We start from the raw sequence: 20,517 nt of genomic DNA, 5'->3' as shown, positions 1-20,517 counted from the left end.
CGTTTGAATCTTACTGCATTACGACCCGTTCTCGAGCGAATGAGAAGGAAGAAAGAAAGAAGGGAGAGAGAGGGAGAGAACGGGGAAACGCGTCGTCTGTCGTCTTTCTTTCTTTCTTTCTTCATTCCGAGTCCGAACGGTGTACTGGTCTTCAAAGAGACGGGCTCGAGAAGAAGATCCGGGTCGTGCTTGAAAGGAGAGAGAGTCAGAGGAGAATGAGGTGGGTGGACGCGTCGTTTCGTGGACGTCTTCCTCCCATCTTCTCGTCACTCACCCACTCTCCGCACGAGTTCAGAAGCCAAGCAGGTTCATTCTCTTTCCGAATCAGCCCCTTGTAAGAAGAGAGACATTCATCAACGTTTCGAGCTAGAAAACGCGTTACAACGAGAGATGGGGAAAAGAAGACGACGCGACGACGCGACGGCTCGACGAGGTCGAAGAGGCGACTCCTCTACTTCTTGCCGATCCCAGTGACGTCGGAGGCGACGTTGGTAGCTAAAGTGAGACGGTCGAGTGAAAGAGAGAAGAGGTCAGTCAAGCAACGACAGGGAAAGAGAAGGAAGAGGCGAACGAACCAGCTTCGTAGGCTCCTTGGGCCATTCCTCCAGCGGTGTTGGCCATGGATCCGGCTTCGTTCTGTCCCTTGCCGAGGAGGGAAGAGGAGTTCTCGTTGGAGTTTCCAGAGACGGTGTCGCCGACCTGAGGCAGAAAAGGAATCGAAAGGACGTGAGCTTCGAATTCGAAGGTCGTCGAGACGAGGAGAAGACAGGAAGAGGTAGGAAAAGTAGACGGTGACTCACCTTCTGAGTAGTGCTCTGGAAGTGTGGATAGAGAGGGGTCAAAGTAAAGATCAGAAAAGAGAGAGAAGAGATGAAGAAGCGAAGCGAGGCCGAGGGGTTTGGCTCGTGATTGAGCGCTTCAAGTCCCAGGGACGTACCTTTGAGCTCTCGGGCTGCACGGTTGATTCCAAGGAGTCTAGCCCACCTTTCAAAGCTGCAACATAAGAGAGAGAAGAAACAAAGTCAGTACTAGGATCGAAAAGGAGGCAGGCCCTCCTTGAAGCACCCCTTCGCTCCCTCTCTCCCTCTCCCCATTCCTTCTTCTTCAGGAAGGGATGATTTTCGCGCTTTCACACTGACCGTCGACTCCCTGCTGGGCGTAGCTCTTGGTATCCTCCGGAGTGGCGGCGGATTTGGCCTTGTCGGTGAGGTCTGCGAGATCAAAGAAGAAGAAGGGAGATGATGAGACAGAGATGAGCTCTGACTCTTTTCTCACAGCAGCGAGGAAGTGGAAGGAGACGACAAACTTTGTCTTCCAGTGTCAGCCATGATGAAGTAGGTTCTTGAAGGTGAGGTTTGGGTTTGGAGGTTTGGTTTAAGAGGGGAGAAGAGGAGAAAGGGAGAGATGTGGTTGAAGGCCAAGATACGAAAGTGGACGAAGTTGAGCTTTTTCTCTTTCCTCGGATGCTCCTCCCGTTCCTCCTATCCCTCGACGTCACTGAATCTCGTTCGCATCAGGACCCCTTTCTCCTGAGAACAGGAAAGGAGGAAGAGGGAGGCGGCGAAAAGAAATCAAAACCCTCAAACGACTGAAACGCGTCTCTTCATCGAGTTCCTCGACCTCTCCTTCAAGTCCATCTCGTCCCAACCCTCGAATGTCTCTCTTCTCCCATCGCCCCTTCTAAGGAACGGAAGGAGAGAACATAGTGAGCTCGTGGTCGAAGCCTCGAAGGAGGAAAGAACGAAACGCGTCGAACGCACCGTCTCCATTCAACCGAAACGCCTCTCCGACTTGACGCATGGGAAGGCAGCCTGATTCTTCATCGCCAAGATCAATAAAGAGAAGCAGAAGGTCAGCTTATCTCATGCTTGAAGTCTCGTCGGAGCGAAAAGGGGAGCAAACTCACGGGCAGTACTCTCCTGAAGAAGAACAGAGAGGAGGAAGCATATCTCCAGCTGCGAAACCGAAAGGGGACTCGTCCGTTCGACCCTGCTTTGTTAAGCAGGTATTTGGTCCCTCCACAGTCTATGAAAACGAAGGGACGAAGGAGTCAGCGTCGAAGGCTTGAATCAAGGTCGACGCGAGAGAAGAGGGAAACAGAGAAGAAGAGTGAACTCACATCCTCTAGCGTCGCAGTCGTCGACGAAGGCGTGAGTACTGGAATTGAGGCGGTTGTTGAGAGCTGAGCAGTTGGTTCCCAAAGGTCCGTTCCCAGCTTTAACGAGGAGGGGAAGAGAAGAGGCGGGGAGGAGGAAGAGGGAGAAGAGACGAGACGAGACGACGGCGAGATTGAAGAGGCAACCATGCTAGTGTGAGGTCAATCCGAGAGTGAGAGAGTCGATGAGAGCTGGGAGGGAGATGGGACGGAGTTGGGAAGGCTGGGAGGAGAGAAAGATGACCGATTGCGATTTGGACGACGCTTGTCAGTTCGATTCGAGGAGGGCGGGCAGATCGATGATGAACAGAGCTCGGAGGGGCTGGTAGGGACAACAAAGAGTCAGCTGTAAATGGCCGAGAGATCTCCGGTGTCTTCGCCCAAAATAGACGGCAGCGACACAAGGTCAAGCACGCGTCGCGATCTCGTCTCGTTCCGTTTCTTCTCCTCTCAAGCTCCCAAAGTCTATCTAAAAACACATCGTCTATATAACTCCTCCGTCACTCTCCTCAATAACTTTCTTCCCCATCCTCCCCATCCCCGTCCCAATCCCACAGTACCTCTGATCGTGATAAACCAACGGCAAGCCGTAGTCTCCCTCTGCTCCTCTTCCCTGTACGCAATCCTCCATCCTCACCACCTCCGCGATATACAGTTCCGACGTAGCTTCCGCTCGACCACCCGCCTTCTCGCTCTTCCCACCCAGATCGTCCCTCCCCTCGCCGTCAACGAGGGAGCCGATCCCAAAATCGACTCCGAGCAAACCCTTTTCGCTGAGAGGGATGGATCCTAGGATTCTACAGGAAACGGCTCCGACGCAGCCTTGGAGGATGGGGATGCCTTCTTGGGAGGGAGAGTGAGGGAACAGAGTGAACGGAGTGGCCGGAGGAGGCGTTGAGTTGGACGACGACGAGGAGGAGGAGGGAGGGGCTGGAAGAGCTTTGGCGAACGCTTCAGCTAGAGGCGTTTGGGAGGAGGAGAGGTAGTGGAGGATGATGGTTGGTGGAGGAGCCGATGTAGACGATCCTTCTGGACGAGATGGTGGTGGAGTTTGAGCGAGAGCACCCGCTAGACGAGATGGGAGTCGAATCGAAAAGGCGAGGAGAGGTAAGGGGGCCAGGGAGATGGAGGTCAGGGAGGAGAGCGTTGCGCCGTGGAAGTGAGGGTAAGGGGAGTTGATGGAGACGGTTGCTATGGAGACGGGCTAGTAGGAGTACGAGAGAAGCATACGAGTCAGTCCAGGAAGGAGACCAAGAGAAGAAAGAAACGAAGAATCGGGAGGATCGGACAGAGGGTGAGCTCACTTGAGGAACCCTTCGCATCAAAGCCTTGAGAGAGTTGGCCAGAGAAGCGGAAGCGGGATTTGGGTAGGGCATCTAGAGCGTCTGAATCCGATGTATATCCTCGTGTAGAAGTCTAGGGACAAGGAGCTGGTGAAAAGGCGTCGATGCGGTTGGAGAGAAGGGAGGAAAGAAAAAGACGAGCTCGAAACCTCCTTCCCTCCTCCAAACAACTTCCACCAGCTCTCCTCCCTTCCCTTCCCTTAAAGACAAATGGCCACTCGTACAGAGAAGGAACTCGCTCCCTTCTTGGGCTCCAATCAATCCTTACTCAACGTCGCTGCAGGGTTACTCTCTCAACTTCGAGATCGAACGGGTCCCAACAAACCTCATCAGCTCGACAACAACGGAAGACTCGCCCTCCCTGCCATCGCTTCTCTACTAGCTTGCGAAAGGTGAGCAGCTCCCTCGCTATCACCTTCTTATAGAACAGCTTCTGATCTTGCCTATCCTCCGTTATCCTCAGACTCCAAACGCAAGAACTCGATCTCAAAACCGCTCAAAAGAACTCGAACGTCGCTCCCAAACACTTCAACAACGCGCTCACCATCTGTAGAATCGTGATCGCTCAAGCTGCAAACTCGTCCAACCCTGGATCTCCAGCAACCAACCCGTCCTTGGCCAGGACTCCAACTCGTCCATCACCAGGAGGAGCGAGGTCTTCGCCGGCGAGTGCGAGTCGACTTCGAGTTCAGGTCTCCTTCCACAAGCTCGCGAGAGAGTGTTTGGAGGAGGAGCATTTGCCTCACAAGGTTATAGAGTGGTCAGAGACGGTGAAGCAGAGGTTGAGAGATGAGCAAGGGGTGGCTAGACTGGTGGATCTGGACGGGGAGCAGGAGATGAGAGGCATTTGGGGTTGGGTGATGGAAGCTTGGGGAGTGAGTTCCTTCGTATCTCGTATCTCGTGCCGGTTCTTGCTCGTTGGAAGCTTCGGATGGGTTGGAATCTGGCTCGTGTAGTAGCTGGGCGTCTAATCATACCAGAGGGCGTCGAAGTAGCTCTTTCGATGGCTCAGCTGGTGTCTCAACTCGAACGAGCTCCCTTTCCTCCTCCCTCCTTCTCGCGACGCGTCCTGACCATCTTCTCTCTCTCCTTTCCTCACCTCCCTCAGTTGCGACCACCTCAACTCCCCACCGGCCGTCTTCTTCGGCTGCTCGATACTCATCTCTCGGAACTCCGTCTCCAAATCAAAACAGCTTCTCCTCACGTCAAACCCTCCTCTCCTCCCAAACCCAAACCCTCCCAGCCCCCGACCTCCTCGCCTTCCGCTCGCCCCGTCCGAGCCCTTCACCCTCCAGCTTCCTCTGCCACGATCACCACTACCGCCACCACCAACGCTACAGCTTCTTCCTCCACTTTGACCTCACCTTCACGAAGACCAACGACTCCAACCAAACCCTCTCCTTCGTCGTCCTCCCACGCTGGTCCCTCAGCAACCACAACTCCTACCAAACCCACCGCTTCGTCCTCTTCCTCGTCTACCTCCTCACCACCCCGTCGAGCCCTCCACCCTCCATCTCCCTCTATCAACAAAACTCCAACCAAACCAACTCAACCTCCCCAACAAGCTCCAACGTCAACAGCCTCCCGACGAATCGCTCACTCCGCACCTCACACTCCCTCCGGTGCTGGATCGCCTCTCAAACGCCAGATCCGTCGAGAAGAGTCCGTTCCGATCGAGGAAGAAGAGGGAGAGAAGACTCCCACAGGACGAAGCGGATCGAGACGAGCGGCTGCGATGGCGGCGGGGACGAAGAGGAAGTTCGTTGAGGACGACGACGAGGAGCTTGGGAGCGATGGGGAGGAGGACGAGATGATGCTGGGGAGTGGGAAGAAAACTGGACTGGATAAAGGGAAGGGGAAGGAGATGGTGCTCACGCCTGGAGCTGTGAAGAAGGTTGGAGGAGGTGGGAGCGGGAGCGGGAGGAGGAGGAGGAGGGAGAGGAAGAGTTACATCGATGGGGTTGAGATCGGGGAGGAAGGGGTGGAGAGGGGGTGGAAGAAGTATCTTGTGGTGAGTTGGCTCGCTCGTTGAGTTGATAAGGAGTGGGAAAAGGAGGGAAAGGGAGGGACGAGAGAAAGAGAGAGGGCGACGAGAGAGCTGACTTTGGTTGTGTTTCGTTTTGGGCGAGAACAGTGGAGAGAAGTTCATCTTGGGAGGTTGTTGAAGGAGCAGGAGGAGGGAGAAGGCGGTGGGGTGGAAGCGATGGAGGTTGACGAGGATGATATCTATAGCTGAGCGAGGGAGGGAGGAGGAGGGAGAGGGCGGGAGACGCGTCGTCGGGTTGGCTTGGGTGATGGAGGTGCTGGTGGAGAAGGGGTTGGAGGAGCGAAGGTTCAGGGTTACGGGGTCGAGGAGCTAGGTTTGGATCCTATAGGATTTACGTATATGCCTATCCTTGTGTTCACGAGCGATCCTCGGTGTCGGGGCTCGTGGAGAGGGAGGAGAACGGACGGACGCGTCTGAACGACTCTCGACGAGGATGCGCCGCCGATTCTCCTCGAAGCTACGAAAAAGAGGGAAAATCATGACATGTCGATCAACGGCGAAGAAGAGTAGCATAATAGAGAGACTGAGTCGTACGAGAGAAGAAGCAAAAGCAAGCGAAGCCAACAGGGAGCAAAAGCGAAAGGTCGAGAAAATGTCCAATCAACCCAAAGAATCGTCGTCGTGGAGAAAAAAGATGGAAAAGCAACCTAAACATCTCCCTCCCTACATACTATCCTGCGGCAGATGTCTCCCTCCCGACGGCCCGTATCCCTCTGCATGGTAGTCGTCCTCGCCCTCGTCCTCCTCTTCCGACGACCCGTCCACCAAGCCTCTTCGTTCCTGAGCATGCTCCGGTAGACGTTCCTCCTTCTTGGCGAGATGAGGATACTGGTGAGTGTCCTTCGAGCCTTGACGTGACCGATCGTCGTTGGGTTTGGAGGATCGACCACCGCTGAGGGAGGGAGGAAAAGAGAGGGAAAGAGGGGAGACGCGTTCAGCGAGAGAGCGAGAGAGGACGGGTCGACAAACGAGGGGTTGGGGACCTACAGTATCGAAGACTGCTGACGAGACATCCTTCCCTTGAGCGTGCTCGTTGGCGAGGACGATCCTCCGTTCCCAATATCGACAGAAGCAGAACGATTCGGACTGTCGTACTCCACCACCGGATCGAGATCGAACTGGCCCTGCGAGAGGAAAGAACGAGTCAGTACTAGATCGGTTTGTGTAGTCGAGTTCGACGAAGAAGAGACAACGAGTTTGGCGACTCACCTGACCACCAGGAGGAGCAGACAAAGGCAAAGGAGGTTCCGATCCATGTGGACGAGGACCGAAGAGGTTGAACCTCGTCTTGTTGCTTCCACGTCTCTCCTCTCCCTCGTTTCCCTGATCTGACGACGACGAGAACGTCCCGACAGCTGGAGGGTGATGATCCGAGTGAGATCCTTTCGAGAACGACGAGTGAGGTGAGAGCATCTCCGAGTGAAGTTGATGCGAGGTTTGAGCTTCCTCGGGATGTCCTGCTCGTCCAACTCGATGAACTGTATCCTCCGGATCGAACCTCAGCGACGTTCCGCTTCGAAGAGGAGCTCCTAGAGCTGGAGCTCCATGAGGAGAGAGGTAGTTGGAGTTTGAGTTCGAAGGTGGTTTGTCGGTGTCGGGATTCGACCAAGGTTGGTTGGGACCCGAGGGAGTATCTGAAAGCTGGTATCGAGTCATTCCCAACGAGAAGGGATCGTTCGGGTTGAAGGCTGTTGAGCTGACTCGTCCTCGACCACTTCCGTTGGTGTTGACGCTGGCTCGACGAGAACGAGCTCTCATGATGGATCCGATCACGTAGCCTCCTCGGAGTGCGTCCATTGAGGCTGCGAGGGGAGGAGGAACAGAAGACGGATCAGAGATCGAGTTTCGACGCGTCTTCGAACGAGATAGGACAAGGCAGACTCACGATCCTCAATACCCGTCTTCTCTTCCGTCTCGGTAGGTCTCTGAGCAGCGAGGAGCAGAGTCGAGCGACGATCCAGAGTGACGAGCGTTTCGGGGTCGACTGAGAAGACGAGGAGGCAAGGATCAGCTCGAGTTCAGGATCAAAACGACGCAGAGATGCAGCTTACCTTTGCTCATCTGGAGAATGGTGATTCCGACGCAGATGACGATGAAGCCTGAACGAAAGAAGGAAGAGCTCGAGGTCAGTTCGACGAAAGGGGCGACGAGCCGAGACGCGTCGAGAGGAGCTCACCGAGGAACATCGTGACGAGCTGAATGGGCGTTGCTTTCAGTCCCTTGTAGAGGATCTAAAAGAGTACACGAAGAAGCGAAGCCCGTCAGATGCAGAAAGAAGAAGGATCGAAGGCAAAGAGAAGAGGGACGAACGATCGACGTGACTGAGAACGCAAGAGCAAAGAAGTTAGATCCGCATCAGTTTCGTCTCCTCGAAGGCTGACGTCAAGCTTGACTCACCGAGGGTGAAGGTAGTGAAGGTCTGAAAAGAAGAAGAGGCGTCGGTCAGGCTTAGATGGGAAGTCGAAGGGACGGGAAGACTCACGACGAAGTAAGTTGGTCTGTGGAGGAGAGAGAGGTCGAAGTAGTCAGCGAGAGGTCAACACAACGGCTTCAAACTGATACCAGCCACTCACGTAACCATGGCGGTGTTGAATAGCTCCAGAGCCTGCGATTCAAAGGGAAGCAAGAGGAAAGGTCAGCGAGACGCGTCGGGACGAGCCACCACTCGAGTCCAAGGAGTTCGACCACGTCAGTGTACATACCTTGTTCAAGTAGTTGATCTCTGTGAGGAGAGTGAATATTACGAAGACGAAGAGGAACCCTGAGAGGAGAGAACAGAGGGAAGCAAAGAGAAGGGTCAGCTCGAAGTCGAGAACGAAGGAAAATCGACGCAGAGAATTCTCTCGAAACTCACAGAAGAACCAGTATGTGACTTGATTATCTCCCTGCACACTCGTCACAATCTAAACTCACCCCATTCCGATAAACAACAACAGGACGCGCGTCAGTTCGATCTGTTCGACCTTCTCGTTTCCCTTCCTCCTCCTCTCCCTTCCTCTGGACTCACCGAAGCTCCCAGCCCTTGCGTACACGAAACCGACAATCCTCCAATGACCGAACATATTCCGATATGGACCAGCATGTGGGTCTTTCCGTAGCGAGGAACGAGGTAGAAAATGGCGAAGACGGCGGCGATAATCAAGAGAGACGCCCAAACGAGGAATCCAGGGGAGATGAAGAGGGCCATGAAGGGTCGGATGTGGGTGACGGATTGTTGTTCGGGAGAGTTGAGAGCTGAACAGGAAGGGGAAAGGGTGAATGGGGAGGGTAGGGGAAAAGTGAGCTTCGGTGTGGCGCGAAGACGCGTCGGAACGAGTTACAGGAAGAGAAAGAACACGAGGGATCTCGACTGACCAATGATCGTGGCTCCAATGATGCAAAGAGCACATCCCTGGCGGTACAATGACGAAGAAAGAGGGTCAGAAAAGTGTGCGAGCTCGAGAGAAGCCACAAGGAAACGAGCTCGAGAACTCACGAGCCAACCGAAGAACGACAGCTTCTCCTTGAGGAAGAAGTGCGACAAGATCGCACAAACGACTACCGACAAAGCTCCCAACGGCTGGGAAAGCAAATCCCAACCAACATGAACAGGTCAGACAAAATGACGGACGCGAAGACGGGGTCCGGAGCGAGAGAAAGGGAGGACGTGTACGAACGGTGACGAGGATTGCTTCGAGAAGGATTTCAAGAACAGGTCAGCCTCGTCTTTATAGGTGGCCAAAAGCTGAACATTGAGAGATAGACCAACCTTCCGTGAAAGCATCTGGAACGAGCCGAGTAGACAAAAGGTCAGCCCACTGGGTTCCAAAGCACCGCTCTCTCTCTCCTCTCCCCATATTGTTCGACGGCAGACGTACAGGCAACAAAGTTACAGATCTCTCCTACGATCATCATGATCATCTAAGTCCCCAACAACGCAACAAAGCAACAAACCGAACCCAACGAGAAAAAAAAACAAGGTCAGCTTCAAAGCTCGACTCTCCCTCCTCCCTTTCCCTCCCTCACTCCCCTCTCCTCCCTCCCTTCCTTCGTCTGCTGCAACTCACCCCAAGCCACCACATCCAATCCTTCAGATACGCATGTCCCTCTCCCGCTACCGCTCCACTCTTGGACTGAGCTCTGAGCAGTCCCTTCTTCTTGACGACGAACGAGGTTCCGATCAAGACTCCGGACATGATGGCGAGGATCAGACCGACGATTCTGGAAGGGCGAAAGACGAAACACGAAGAGAATCGAACTTCAGCATGGGCCCGTGAGGAGGGTGGTTACAAGATATCGAGAGTTGGGGGAAAGTCGAGAAGGGAGGGAGAGAGAGAGGGGATTGATCGAATGATGAGCTCGCTCCCTTCCCTCCCTCCCTCCCCTTTGAGACAGCGAGAACTACTCACTTGAAAGAAGCAGGCTGAGCAGTCTCAGCTACTGCGGAAGCCGAAGCTGAGGCGGAAGCTGAGGCGATGGTGCTCGACATGGCGGTCTACTGTGAACGGAAGGGAGGGAGAAGAAGGAAGGAGATTGCGGGAAGAGGACGTTGTCGTTGCCGTTTCGAAGCTGACCTGAGCTTCAAGAGGGTGGAAGCGATGCGAAGAGACAGAGAGAGAAATGAGGCGAGTTGGATGTCACGAGAGACTAGGGGAAGAGCTGGCGAGCTGATAGGTTGAGGTTTGGGGCGATGATGGGAGTTTGAAGGAAGGAAGGAAGCGGTGAGGAGGGGAGTTGAGGTCGACAAAGGGGCGTCGCTCGTTTGAGATTCAGGGTCATCGATCTTTTGAAAGCTGCGATTTTTCTGCTTTCTTTCTCTTTCTGAGATGGGAGAAACGGGACTGAGATCACATAACGGTTGATCTAGCTCGTTCGAACCCTTCCTTCGCCTCCTTCCTCTGACTCGCAAGCTCGGAGGCGAGGCTCGAGTTCGATTCCTCCAGAGCGGCCTAAACAACAACAACGAGGGAGGGAGAGTCAGGACGAGCTCGAAAAATGATGATGAAAGAGAAGGTACTCACCAGACGAGTTTCCAGGTCGGAGATGGTGTAGAGGGAGGGTAGGGATTGAGGTTCGGGGAGTTTGGCTGAAGGAGGGAGGGAGGGAGGGAGGAAGGACGCGTGAGCTTGAGCTCGAAAGGCAGGAGTTTTGGCGGGGAGCAGCGATACTCACAGATAGGTACAGGGTTGAACAGTTCTCCCAGCAGATCATGATTCAGCTTGTATCGTTCGATGGCAAGTGAACGCTCCGTGACTCCATCGAGGTCGTCTCCTATCGGTTCGACCTCCGACTCGACTGAGACGTTGAAGACGGCCTAGTTTCGATGGCGACTTGGATCAGCTTCAAGCTCAGAGCGGAGAGAGGAACGATGTACTCACAGGATTTGACGTCCTCTCTGCTCCCTTCGACTTCCTGCTACTCCTACTGCTTCGGTGGTGATCTCCTCCCTCCCTCTGATCCTTCGACGACGAGTGCTGAGAGTGATGCTGCTGCTGCTGTTGCTGTTGCTGATGCTGCTGGAGTTGCTGTTGCTGCTGCTGATACTGCTGCTGAGCGTACATAGGATGGTTCCCGTACCCTCCTCCTCCCTGCTGAGGTTGCTGATGGTGACCTTGCTGCTGCTGGTGCTGGGAGTGCTGCTGCTGTTGTGCAGCGAGTTGAGAGGCGAGGAACTGGCTTTGAAGCTGAGCGATTTGAGTAGGATGCAGGTTTCCAACTGATCCTCCTGGTCCACCCATCCCTAGCCCTCCCAGTCCTCCGAGACCCATGCCTTGAGCGGCGAGCTGCTGCTGTTGCTGGTGCATCATCATGGCTTGTTGAGAGAGCTGCTGCTGGCTCATTCCGAGGGGAGCTCCTCCTGGGCCGACGCCGTAGTTGGGTTGAGGGTAGCCTGAGGGTGAACGACCGTACTGCTGCTGCTGCTGCTGTTGTTGAGGGAGGTAGGAGGAGGAAGCTTGAGGAGGGATGGATCCGAGAGGGTAGGAGGCGAAGGGAGAGGACTGCATGGCGGAGGGAAGGGAGGAGGAGAGGAGGGAGGAGAACGAAGGTGGAGCTGTAAGACAGAGAGAAGGAATACATGATCAGCCTTATAGCTCTCGAAGACTTCGGTGATCTCAGCTCTATCTACCAGCATGTTGAACCCCAAGGAGAGCGGATGTCTGGCCCTCTGGAGGGACGAAGGAGGGACCTCGTTCGAGCTCGAGCTCAACCGACAGCACCTTCCCTTCCCTTCGAGGCTCCACTCTACAACTCCAAGAGAGAGTCCAACCTCGAAACCCTGAGTGAAAAAGACTCACCTATGAGAAGAAAAAGATGTATGAGAGAGAGGGAGATGCTTTGTAGATTTGGTCGCGGATGGGATGTCGAAGTTAGGGGGGGAGGGAGAAGGAAAGGGACAGTCCAAAAGAAGAGCTCCCTCCTGCTCCCTTTGTTCTCTTTGTTCCCTTCAACTTCGACCATCTCCATGTCCTCTGAAATCACCTCCTCGACGATCGCTACCAACTTCGGACTCGCAGATGGTTCCTACCCTCGTCTCATCGCCCACGAGAAGATTATTCGCGAGGACTTGCTTTCCGACCAGGTCGAAGACCTCATTACTTCTCTCCTCCCCTCCATCTGCAAAGTCGCTGAGATGCGCAAGATAGTGAGCACACCCTCTACCTAGTTCCCAGTCGTATATTTTAGCTCGAGGCTGACTTCATCTGTCCCTTTGCTTGTTCCCATCCAGGTGGATCAACTGTTCGAGATGGAGAACCCTCGCAGAAGCGAGCTCATGGTTCGTCTTCCTCTGTGACCTCCTCCTTCCTTTCCTCGCCAACTGTTCTATTCTTTTGGTTCGCTTCCAGGCTGAGTTCTGTCACTCGTACCTGCCCGTTTTTATCAAGGCGTTCCGTCTAGCAGCCAATCCCCAAACTCCTGTTGATCCTCGCTTCGCCTCAGTCGACCAACACTATTTCGGACTCCTTTGGGCGTTGAGTTCACAACCAGACCTCCTGCGATACATCCGAGAACACGACGAGGGTTCGACGCTCCTCGTTCACGCTATGCAATCTCTCAGTGGGTGGATCAGCGCGTTCGTCTCCATGCTCGACTCGATCGTAAGTCATCTCTCCTCCCTTCTTTTCCTTCCCTCCCCTCCACTCTTCTTGACCATGTACCTTCTTCATCTTCGCAGCCCAACTGGCCCTATGAAGTTTACCCAGGAGCCAGTCTCTGCGCCGCTTTTCGCGCCGTGCGGTCCCTCATCTACTTCTCCTCTCCTCCCACCTCCTTCACTCCCGAACTCCAATCCACCTCCGGAATCGCTCTCCTCGACGACATCGAAGATCTTCGAGAGCTTTTATCCATTCTTCCGAATGATGCTGTAGATCTGCAGGGCTGGAGGACCATGGAACGGGAGGTGGTGGAGCTGAGGACGGTCCTCGAGGGGAAGTGCGAGCACAAGGCTTGTGCGGAGAACAGGGACAGAGTCAGAGCAAGGTTGCCGTGGTGGACGTGTGAAGCTAGAGATCATGGGAATTGCAGGAAGTTGAAGAAGGGAGTGGAGATGATGGCTTGCGGCCGAGTACGTTCGACGCGCGCGTCTTCTTGCCTCTCTTTTCTCTTCCAGCTTGCTGACTCTCGAACCTGCTCTCCCTTTCTCTCAGTGTAAAGCAGTACGATACTGCTCGACTGGTTCGTCCCTAATCTCGAGACCTTCACTTTTCTCCGTTCTCGTCCTTTGGTCGTCTCGAATCTCGTCCTCGCCGAAATCTGACTCCCCTTCGTTCTCCCCTCTACCCTTCTTCGCTCGCAGAACATCAGAAGGCTCACTGGAAGACTCACAAGAAGAATTGCCGAACTCCCATCTGGTGAAGGGGTGCTGGTCGAAGAGGAGTCAGGGAGGGGGAGAAGCTCGGTTGGTTTGGACGCGTCGTCGGGGTTCAATCTTGATCATGAAGATTTCTGATCATCTTTCCAGTTCCATGAGACTTGATGAAAGACACATAGATTACTTTGCAGTCGCATCACCCTCGAAGGATCACTTCCAGCTCAGCCTTGACCTCGGGAGTCAACTTGTCGACGACGTCCAAAGCTTTGAGATTGTCGGCGATCTGTTCAGGCTTCGACGCTCCGAGGATGACGCTCTGAGAGTGGCGAGGGGGGAAGAAACAGGTTGGTTCATCAGCAAAGGAGAGTCGCTCGACGTGAGCCGTCGCGGACTACTTGGGAAAATAAAGCGACGCGACTCACCGAAACGTTGGGATTCGAAAGACACCAAGCGAGAGCAAGATGAGAAACGGAGCATCCGAGCTTCTCAGTTGCATACTTGTTCAAGCGATCGACCGTCTGCAGATCGTTATGGGAAAAGGGAAGAGAAGAGAGGACGTCAGTTTCGGTCCCGTCTGTGGAATCTCGAGGCGACGAGCGACTCTCTTCGAAGAGAGACGTGGACTTCAAACAACCATCATAGCCGAGAGACACTCACCTCAATTTCCCTCTTTCCCTCCGGAGTGCTCATCCTCTGGGCCAGATGCTTGATGTAGGGATCCGAAGAAGACGTCGAGAGACGAGCGTCGTCGGGAATCCCCTTCGAGTATTTTCCAGTGAGAAGACCTCGTGCGAGAGGAGAGAAGATGGTGGACCCGTATCCGTACTGATTAAGGTGAGTAATAAAAGCACAGCTCGAGATCAGTCGATGAAAAAGAAAGAGGCGACGCGTCGGCTAAGCTCACTTTTTCGAAGATGGGAAGCAGATCACCCTCGAAGCTAGCTCGAGAGTCGATGAGGTTGTCTGTTAGATGGAACAGCGGGTCGATAGAGTAATCAGAGAGAGTAATCAGGGGAGAAAACCGAACGAGACTCACAGCAAGGCTGCTCAGCGACGGGTCCGACGAGATTAAGCTCCTTAGCGACGGCTGCTCGTAGAAAAAGATAATTCAGCGAAGCTCCTGCAGACGAAGCCATAATTGGGGCTCACTAATAGCAGACTCGATCTGAGCAGCGGTCCAAGTTGAGGTTCCCCAGTAGAGCTGGAGAAAGAAAAGGAGGGTCTCAGTCGACGTGACAGCGTTTCGAGCGGCGACAAGGATCTCACGATTTTCCCCTGGTTGATCAAATGGTCTGGAGATAGCAATTAGCAGGCTCGGTAGAGAACGAGGTCACCAGAGCTCAACTTACTGAATCCTCGGACGATCTCCTCCTGCCAAACCAAACGAAGTCGACGCGTCAGATCACGTTCTCACTCGCTTGCAAGAATGACGAAGGCTCACCATCTCAACCTCCGGATCAAAGCAATGGCAGAAGATAATATCCACGTAGTCGAGTCCAAGTCTGGCGAGACAGTCCTCTGCTCCTTCGAGGATGTGTTTTCGAGAGAGACCTCGGCTGTAGACGACGAACGGAAACGATTTGTGAGCTTCCGCTCGTGCAGAACGAAGAAGATGAAGAGATAGGGACAAACCTGTTGGGCTCTTCTCGTCCATAGCCGTTGTAGAGCTTCGTAGAGATGATCCAGTCGGACTGTCGAGCAAGCGACGCGGTCAGCCTTCTACTTTTTTCCTCTCTTCCCCTCTCAACTTCCCGGTGCTCACCCTTTTGTAGTTCAACTCCCTCAGCACTCTCCCCATCTCCAGCTCGCTCTGTCCGTTGGAGTAATCTGTGAAAATTCGATGAAAGAAGATCAGCCCAAGGTCGACGCGGACGAACGGTCTTTCCTCGGGTCTCTCCTTCGAAAGAGAAGCAGAGAAAGAGGAGACAAACTTTCAGCCTGATCCAAAAAGTTAATTCCTCCAGCAAAGGCAGTTTTCAATATCTCTTTCACTGGATCTCCAGAGACTGAGCCTCCGTCTGACGAACGAGCAAAGAAAGGAGGGGGGAGGAGGAAGAAGGTGAGCTCAAGCTCATCGTTCCCCTTCGTTTCTCTTCCCCTCTTCTTTTGCACACTGCGAACTCACAGGTCAGCCACCCTTCACAGACCAGAAAACAAGAGAAGAAATCAGTACGCCTTGAGCTTGAAGTCAAACAGGAAGAGAACGAAGAAGGGAAAGCCAGCTCACCTCCCAGTCCAAAAACAGGAACCTTCAGTCCGCTTCGACCCAGTCGTCGAAACTTCATCCCGTTGGCTTTGTAGTTCACGGCTCCTTCTTCGGTTCCTTGGACGACTGTGAGCAGAAGTCGAGGAGAGGGAGACATGATGGAGGAAAGAGAGATGGTGGGGGCGAGAGGTCGAGGTGGACGTTGAAGAACGAAACTCGAAAAAGGAGCTGGAGATGTGCGAAGGTCGACGAAAGGCGTGCTGACAGAGAGAGAGACGCCTCGGGTTCCAGGCTAGCCGCATTGCCTGCTTGACGTCGGGGAAGCGAGAGTGTAGGGTGATGGTGAGAGTCACTAGGAGCTCAGGAAGCGACGAGGAGTCGGAGAGAAGGGCGGGCTCGAGCTTGAAAAAGAAAAACAGGACGCGTCTCGTCTCGCCTGAGTCGTTCTCTTCCTCTTCCTTCTGCTTCTCCTCCCTCTCTCCCTCCCTCCTCAACATCATACTAAAGCAGAAGGGCTTACATAGAGCAAACCGAAAAAAAAGTGTCAACCCTCTGCCGTCTCCTCCAAACCCTCCCAGCCCTCCTCAAAACGGATCCTCTCCCTCTCCCGCTCCATCCCCCATCGGCCCACCGGGAATACTCTCAAGCACAGCTCTGGTCCCCTCCTCCGTCTGCGGGATCACCACCAGCTCGTTCCCAAACACGTTCGCATCGTTCTTCCTTGCGTCCCTATCCTTTTGGAGTCGTTTGGCGCGTCGAACTTCGTCCTCGGCTGCTTCTTGGGCTTGTCGTTTCCGGTATCTGCAGCGAAGGGAGCGAATAAGATAATGGGATCAGTTTGAGAAGCAAGGACGGAAAAAGAGAAGCTTGGAAGAGAGCAAAGAAAGATAGTTTGAACTCACAACGCACTCCCCACCACCCTCTCCGGGTTCCCACACCCTCTCAACCTCCTATCCACCTCCTTCACCTTCCCCATCCTCTTCTTCCCACCTTGATCCTCCCTCTGCCTCGTCTCCTCCTCCTTCAACTGCTCAACAATCTCCTCCAGCACGCTCAGCACCTCGTCCGCTTTGAGTTTCCCGTTCGAGAGGTCTTCCTTCGACTGGAGGTAGAGTGTCGTGTGAGCTGGGGAGTGGAAGTGGATAGCGGCGAGAGCGATGTGGGACGGGGAGTAAATGAGAGGGAGGTCGAGAGGGAGGGAGAGGGCGGAGAGGGTTGAGAGGGCTGAGGAGAGGAGGGACGGGAGGGACGGGGAGGCGGCTGGGAAGGGGAGGGAGAGGAGGGAGGGGATTGACTGGATGATGACGAGGAGAGATTGTATTGAAAAGAGGGGAGAAAGCGAAGGGAAGAGAGAGGAAGGAACAAAGTCAGCAAACGAACGAACGAGGAGAACGACGCGTCGTCTCGAAACGGCTCTCCTCCCTTCTTCGCTTCTCACTCACCTGGAGATCCAAGAAGAACCCATGCAGCGCCGTATGAGGATGATGAACCTTGAACTCGAACTCTAGAGACTGAGCTACGAGGAACTCGAGGGAGAGGACCTCGTCCGAGGTGAGTTTGGAGAAGCGGGAGACGAAGGGATCGATGGCTGGGTGGGAGTTTTCGGCTTTCATGGCGAGGAAGAGACAGGTGGGCCTGATACGAAGTGGAAGAAAAAGAAGTCAGCTGGGCGAAAAAGAAGAGGGGTAGAGCAGAAGGTAAAAGGAAGGCGAGGGAGAGACGGTGGGTTGAGGGAGGAACGAAACGAAGGAAGATCCGACTTACATGATCTTCCTAGGATGATAATCCATGCATGTATTGACCAAATAGAACCTCTTGAGGTACAGGATCGTCGTAGCTTCCACGGTCAGGCTCGCTCCGAACCCAGCGCAGGTTGGAGGGACGGTTGAGATGTAGTAGGCGATCAGAGCGAGCTCGTCCTCCACCGTCAAGTAGTTGATGTCGTCCGAGGAGGGGGTCGTAGTCGTTGGAGGAGGAGGAGGGTTGGTTCCGAAGGTGAGGTAGGCTTCTTCTTCTGCTTGAGCTTGCTACGAAAGTGGTGAAAGCGACGAAGGGGAGGGTTGGTGAGCTCGAAGAGGGAGGGAAGGAGAGAGACTGATGGAGTCGAGCTCACCTTCTCTGCTTGAAGATTCTTCCTGACGACGTCTACGGCTCGCTCGTTCAAATCCTTTCTCATCTTGGCGAGCTTCTCTTTCGAGTATCTCCAGTTTCGATACTGGGAAGATTCTTCGTAGAGCGGGCGGAGAGCTTCTGTCGGGGAGGAGGAAGGAGGAGGAGGAGCAGTTCCTTTGGAGCTCGAAGGGGCCGCCGTTGAGGAGGAAGCTACAGCGTTGGCCATGGCTGGAGGTTCGGATCCGTACGAGGTTGAGGGAGGGCGAGAACGAGATTCGGTCCTCCTGAGGGAGTTGTAGTTTGGAGGAAGAAGGAGGAGTTGCTGAGCTCGAATCGCAAGACGCGAAGTTCCCAAACTGGGATGACCGAGCTCACCCCTTCCTTTCCTTCTTCTCTCTCCCGACCATCACATCCTCCGGAATCCATCTTTTCGTCTCTAACAGCATGAACGCCCCCCGCCCTTCCTCCCCTGATCCTTTCGCATCCATAGATGCTCTCAACCATCTCGAGGAAACGTACGTCTTTCAACTCGCTCTTCCCTCCTCTCCTCTCCTCCTTCCTTCGCCCTTCTTTCCTCCACCTCCCGCTGACTTGAAAAATCTTTCCACCGTTCACTCTAGTTTCTACTCCTCCGGATTCCAAGAAGGGTACGCCCACGGAGCTCTCCACGGAACGTTCGAAGGGCGAGCTTTAGGGAAGGAGAAGGCTTTTGAGCTTTGGGAGGAGGTTGGGTTCTACGAAGGAATGGGTCTGTTTTGGAAGGATTTGTTGGAAGCACAGGCTGTGGAAGGAGCTAAAGAGAGGTGAGTTCTTTTGGTTTCTGTAGATTTGGGTTTGAGGAAGGTGGTTTGGTTGAGCTCGGAAGAGAAGGAAGGGCGAGAAAACGAGCTCTCTTCGATTCGCCGCTCTCTCTCTCTCTCTCATCTCTTTCTCTCATCTCTCTTTCGTTGTTCCTCTTCTCTCTGGAACCACCAACTGACCTTCTCACCCCATCCACTCTATATCCAGCCGTCCTCTCCAAAACCTCCATCAACTCCTCTCCCTCGTCTCCCTCTTCCCAACCATCAACCTCTCCTCCCCCGACGCTCCAGCTTCCCCCTCCTCTCAAACCAATTCATCCTCCTCCGAGCCCGACCTCTCAGCCCTTCTCGAACGCATCCGAGCTCGGTACAAGCTCACCTGTTCTTCTCTTGGGATCCGACCGAGGTTGACGGCTGCGAAGATGACGGACGCGGACGAGGAGGCTGGGGAGGGAGAGGTGATGAGCAAAGGGAAGAAGGTGGTGGTGAACGGGGTAGGAGTCAGTTCCAAGGCGTTGTTGTTTTGAGAGAGGTGCTGATGGGGTTTCTGGGGGGATGGGTGGAGGGAGGGTGGGTAGAGATGGGAGGGAGTGGGAAGAGGGAGAAAGGGAGAGGAAGACGCGTGAGTTTTGATTTCGTTCGTCTCTCGTTTTTGGGGTTTGGTTCTTGGGAAGAGACCCCCAAGCTGATCTCGGGTTTTGTTCTTATCTGGCTTCTTCGACCTTTCAGTCTGTTCGTTGCTCGGCCTTGGATATTCAGCTTCTCGTCGAGACCTCTCGAAGACCTACTCCCCTCCTCTTCCTCGTCGCCCGTCGCTCTCACCGCTACGCGACCCTCCCCACTCTATCGAGCAGTCTAGCAGTCAATCTCCTCTCACCTCTAAAACCCTTTGAAGACCGCTCGTCAACCGAACTCAGTTCGGGTCACCAACCCTTTCGACGCGTCTCTCAACCTTCCGACCGGCAACGTCTCGGATCCCCCTCGTCTTAGCTAGCCCCTTTGACTCGCTTAAAACCCTCGTAGATGAAAGGCTCTCCATCGACTGATTTCATGCAGTATACCAGCTACGATACCCAACTCTACTTTTTCGGAAAGAAAGAGAACTCGGACGCGTTATCTAAGGTTCCGGAAGTGTCGTTCGCGACGTTGTTTGCTCTGCTCTGCTCGAGATCAACCGAGATCTTGTTAGATAGAAGGAAAGAAGACTCTGTTGATCCGATACACGTCTTTCCCGAATTCGAACAAGTTCCCATTTCTCATTTTTGTTCTACATAGATACAGCAAAAGAAGTTACAAACAGCTCGTCGACTCCTTTGTCGTTGTTCGTTTCAGCCCTCCCTCCCAATCCCTACGCCACCCTACTCCCTCTACCAAAACCATCCCTTCTTCTTCTTCTCTTCCACCGCCACCTCCTCCGTCTCCACGACCCTCCCCTCCTCGCCCGTCATCCACCCATACCACTCCCTGCCCTTCCCCACCGCCCCCTTCGCGCTCCCGTACACACCCACGGCATACTCCAACCCGTCTCTACCGCGTCGATAAACGACTTTGGCGGGTGCGATGTAGGAGTAGTAGATCCATAAGGAACCTCCCGCAAAAAGGGTAAGGAGGATCAAGGAGGTGTTGAAGAGGAAGGTGAAGCGGAGGAGTCGACGGAGGAGGGATTTGTTAATAGGTTTTGGAGGGGAAAGGGGTGAAGAAGAAGGGGTTGGGGAGGTGGTGGGTTGGGAGAGGAGAGGAGGAGGAGGAGAGGGAGAGGAGGGAGAGGGAGGTGCGTAGATGGGAGAGGTTGAGAGAGGAGGAGCAGGAGGAGGAGGAGGAACCGTTGAGTAATAAGAGTTTTGAAGAAGGAAGAGCCGATGATTAGGATCCGAGCAAGGAAGGTTTGCTACTACGGCTTGAAGAAGGCGGCCGGGAGAGAAGGCGGAAGGGGAGGGGGAGGAGGAGGAGAGAAAAGACGAAGACGAAGAAGAGAGCAGTCGCGATGACGAGCTGAGCGTGAGAGAGTTCTGGTTTTCAAGCCATCCATATCAGGTCAGCTTTCTCTGTTCTGGTATAGAGGTTT

General features: G+C 54.2%; 8 protein-coding genes across 8 annotated transcripts; 3 read left to right on the top strand and 5 right to left on the bottom strand.

Moving 5' to 3' along the window:
* Positions 1-2,496: 2,496 nt before the first annotated feature.
* On the bottom strand, positions 2,497-3,605 carry BDY24DRAFT_274848 (flavin reductase family protein). The gene is made up of 2 exons (XM_076636929.1): positions 3,460-3,605; positions 2,497-3,359 (listed from the first exon to the last, which is right to left on the bottom strand). The coding sequence occupies exons 1-2, from the start codon at positions 3,529-3,531 to the stop codon at positions 2,640-2,642; spliced, it is 792 nt and encodes a 263-aa protein (XP_076498552.1). The 5' UTR covers positions 3,532-3,605; the 3' UTR covers positions 2,497-2,639.
* A 63-nt stretch (positions 3,606-3,668) lies between these two features.
* Positions 3,669-5,684, top strand: BDY24DRAFT_274842 (uncharacterized protein). The gene is made up of 3 exons (XM_076636928.1): positions 3,669-3,890; positions 3,962-4,373; positions 4,607-5,684. The coding sequence occupies exons 1-3, from the start codon at positions 3,709-3,711 to the stop codon at positions 5,528-5,530; spliced, it is 1,518 nt and encodes a 505-aa protein (XP_076498551.1). The 5' UTR covers positions 3,669-3,708; the 3' UTR covers positions 5,531-5,684.
* A 747-nt stretch (positions 5,685-6,431) lies between these two features.
* On the bottom strand, positions 6,432-10,286 carry BDY24DRAFT_274799 (magnesium transporter NIPA-domain-containing protein). Its single transcript, XM_076636927.1, has 20 exons — positions 9,934-10,286; positions 9,592-9,745; positions 9,403-9,445; positions 9,294-9,308; positions 9,202-9,215; positions 9,021-9,104; positions 8,900-8,936; positions 8,553-8,779; positions 8,400-8,448; positions 8,248-8,306; positions 8,119-8,150; positions 8,028-8,043; positions 7,943-7,964; positions 7,856-7,866; positions 7,722-7,776; positions 7,597-7,644; positions 7,431-7,529; positions 6,755-7,347; positions 6,533-6,695; positions 6,432-6,437 (listed from the first exon to the last, which is right to left on the bottom strand). The coding sequence occupies exons 1-19, from the start codon at positions 10,011-10,013 to the stop codon at positions 6,690-6,692; spliced, it is 1,644 nt and encodes a 547-aa protein (XP_076498550.1). The 5' UTR covers positions 10,014-10,286; the 3' UTR covers positions 6,432-6,437; positions 6,533-6,689.
* A 1-nt stretch (position 10,287) lies between these two features.
* Positions 10,288-11,685, bottom strand: BDY24DRAFT_274794 (uncharacterized protein). The gene is made up of 5 exons (XM_076636926.1): positions 11,652-11,685; positions 10,903-11,576; positions 10,697-10,838; positions 10,546-10,610; positions 10,288-10,473 (listed from the first exon to the last, which is right to left on the bottom strand). Exons 2-5 carry the CDS (start codon positions 11,527-11,529, stop codon positions 10,372-10,374), a joined length of 936 nt encoding a protein of 311 aa, XP_076498549.1. The 5' UTR covers positions 11,530-11,576; positions 11,652-11,685; the 3' UTR covers positions 10,288-10,371.
* Positions 11,686-11,901: 216 nt separating this feature from the next.
* BDY24DRAFT_382733 (zinc finger MYND domain-containing protein) lies at positions 11,902-13,475 on the top strand. The gene is made up of 6 exons (XM_076639568.1): positions 11,902-12,167; positions 12,252-12,299; positions 12,370-12,621; positions 12,699-13,088; positions 13,171-13,198; positions 13,320-13,475. The coding sequence occupies exons 1-6, from the start codon at positions 11,988-11,990 to the stop codon at positions 13,376-13,378; spliced, it is 957 nt and encodes a 318-aa protein (XP_076498548.1). The 5' UTR covers positions 11,902-11,987; the 3' UTR covers positions 13,379-13,475.
* Positions 13,476-13,495: 20 nt separating this feature from the next.
* Positions 13,496-16,033, bottom strand: BDY24DRAFT_382728 (Aldo/keto reductase). The gene is made up of 14 exons (XM_076639567.1): positions 15,562-16,033; positions 15,460-15,471; positions 15,266-15,352; positions 15,097-15,161; positions 14,967-15,025; positions 14,776-14,890; positions 14,684-14,705; positions 14,601-14,626; positions 14,484-14,535; positions 14,371-14,421; positions 14,239-14,297; positions 13,992-14,159; positions 13,757-13,852; positions 13,496-13,650 (listed from the first exon to the last, which is right to left on the bottom strand). The coding sequence occupies exons 1-14, from the start codon at positions 15,695-15,697 to the stop codon at positions 13,531-13,533; spliced, it is 1,068 nt and encodes a 355-aa protein (XP_076498547.1). The 5' UTR covers positions 15,698-16,033; the 3' UTR covers positions 13,496-13,530.
* A 91-nt stretch (positions 16,034-16,124) lies between these two features.
* Positions 16,125-17,878, bottom strand: CCL1 (TFIIH complex kinase subunit CCL1; the record flags this gene model as incomplete). Its single annotated transcript, XM_076637324.1, has 5 exons — positions 16,125-16,341; positions 16,443-16,800; positions 16,979-17,175; positions 17,305-17,567; positions 17,636-17,878. The coding sequence occupies 5 exons, from the start codon at positions 17,876-17,878 to the stop codon at positions 16,125-16,127; spliced, it is 1,278 nt and encodes a 425-aa protein (XP_076498546.1).
* Positions 17,879-18,096: 218 nt separating this feature from the next.
* On the top strand, positions 18,097-20,166 carry BDY24DRAFT_439800 (Yae1 family protein; the record flags this gene model as incomplete). Its single annotated transcript, XM_076644475.1, has 4 exons — positions 18,097-18,167; positions 18,273-18,455; positions 18,661-18,952; positions 19,785-20,166. The coding sequence occupies 4 exons, from the start codon at positions 18,097-18,099 to the stop codon at positions 19,992-19,994; spliced, it is 756 nt and encodes a 251-aa protein (XP_076498545.1). The 3' UTR covers positions 19,995-20,166.
* Positions 20,167-20,517: the final 351 nt, after the last annotated feature.

The sequence above is a fragment of the Mrakia frigida genome (assembly GCF_051309035.1).
Source record: "Mrakia frigida strain ATCC 22029 unplaced genomic scaffold BDY24scaffold_8, whole genome shotgun sequence".
Lineage (NCBI taxonomy): Eukaryota > Fungi > Basidiomycota > Tremellomycetes > Cystofilobasidiales > Mrakiaceae > Mrakia > Mrakia frigida.
The sequence above is the reverse complement of the archived record's forward strand: the minus strand, read 5'-3'. Positions and strand labels throughout refer to the sequence as shown.

Bases quoted from the DNA above. Each gene is read 5' to 3' on its own strand.
- BDY24DRAFT_274848 (XM_076636929.1), bottom strand. From the start codon at position 3,531: ATGCCCTACCCAAATCCCGCTTCCGCTTCTCTGGCCAACTCTCTCAAG. The intron at 3,360-3,459 runs GTGAGCTCACCC...TACTCCTACTAG, and splicing joins TGATGCGAAGGGTTCCTCAA to CCCGTCTCCATAGCAACCGT.
- BDY24DRAFT_274799 (XM_076636927.1), bottom strand. From the start codon at position 10,013: ATGTCGAGCACCATCGCCTCAGCTTCCGCCTCAGCTTCGGCTTCCGCA. The intron at 9,746-9,933 runs GTGAGTAGTTCT...TCGCCCTTCCAG, and splicing joins GCTCAGCCTGCTTCTTTCAA to AATCGTCGGTCTGATCCTCG. The intron at 8,307-8,399 runs GTGAGTTTCGAG...CTCTCCTCTCAG, and splicing joins AGTCACATACTGGTTCTTCT to GGTTCCTCTTCGTCTTCGTA.
- BDY24DRAFT_274794 (XM_076636926.1), bottom strand. From the start codon at position 11,529: ATGCAGTCCTCTCCCTTCGCCTCCTACCCTCTCGGATCCATCCCTCCT. The intron at 10,839-10,902 runs GTGAGTACATCG...CATCGAAACTAG, and splicing joins CAGAGAGGACGTCAAATCCT to GCCGTCTTCAACGTCTCAGT. The intron at 10,611-10,696 runs GTGAGTATCGCT...TCCCTCCTTCAG, and splicing joins GTTCAACCCTGTACCTATCT to CCAAACTCCCCGAACCTCAA.
- BDY24DRAFT_382728 (XM_076639567.1), bottom strand. From the start codon at position 15,697: ATGTCTCCCTCTCCTCGACTTCTGCTCACAGTCGTCCAAGGAACCGAA. The intron at 15,162-15,265 runs GTTTGTCTCCTC...GAATTTTCACAG, and splicing joins CTTTTTGGATCAGGCTGAAA to ATTACTCCAACGGACAGAGC. The intron at 15,026-15,096 runs GTGAGCACCGGG...CTTGCTCGACAG, and splicing joins GGGAGTTGAACTACAAAAGG to TCCGACTGGATCATCTCTAC.
- BDY24DRAFT_382733 (XM_076639568.1), top strand. From the start codon at position 11,988: ATGTCCTCTGAAATCACCTCCTCGACGATCGCTACCAACTTCGGACTC. The intron at 12,622-12,698 runs GTAAGTCATCTC...TCATCTTCGCAG, and splicing joins TCTCCATGCTCGACTCGATC to CCCAACTGGCCCTATGAAGT. The intron at 13,089-13,170 runs GTACGTTCGACG...CCTTTCTCTCAG, and splicing joins AGATGATGGCTTGCGGCCGA to TGTAAAGCAGTACGATACTG.
- BDY24DRAFT_274842 (XM_076636928.1), top strand. From the start codon at position 3,709: ATGGCCACTCGTACAGAGAAGGAACTCGCTCCCTTCTTGGGCTCCAAT. The intron at 3,891-3,961 runs GTGAGCAGCTCC...CGTTATCCTCAG, and splicing joins TCTCTACTAGCTTGCGAAAG to ACTCCAAACGCAAGAACTCG. The intron at 4,374-4,606 runs GTGAGTTCCTTC...CACCTCCCTCAG, and splicing joins GGGTGATGGAAGCTTGGGGA to TTGCGACCACCTCAACTCCC.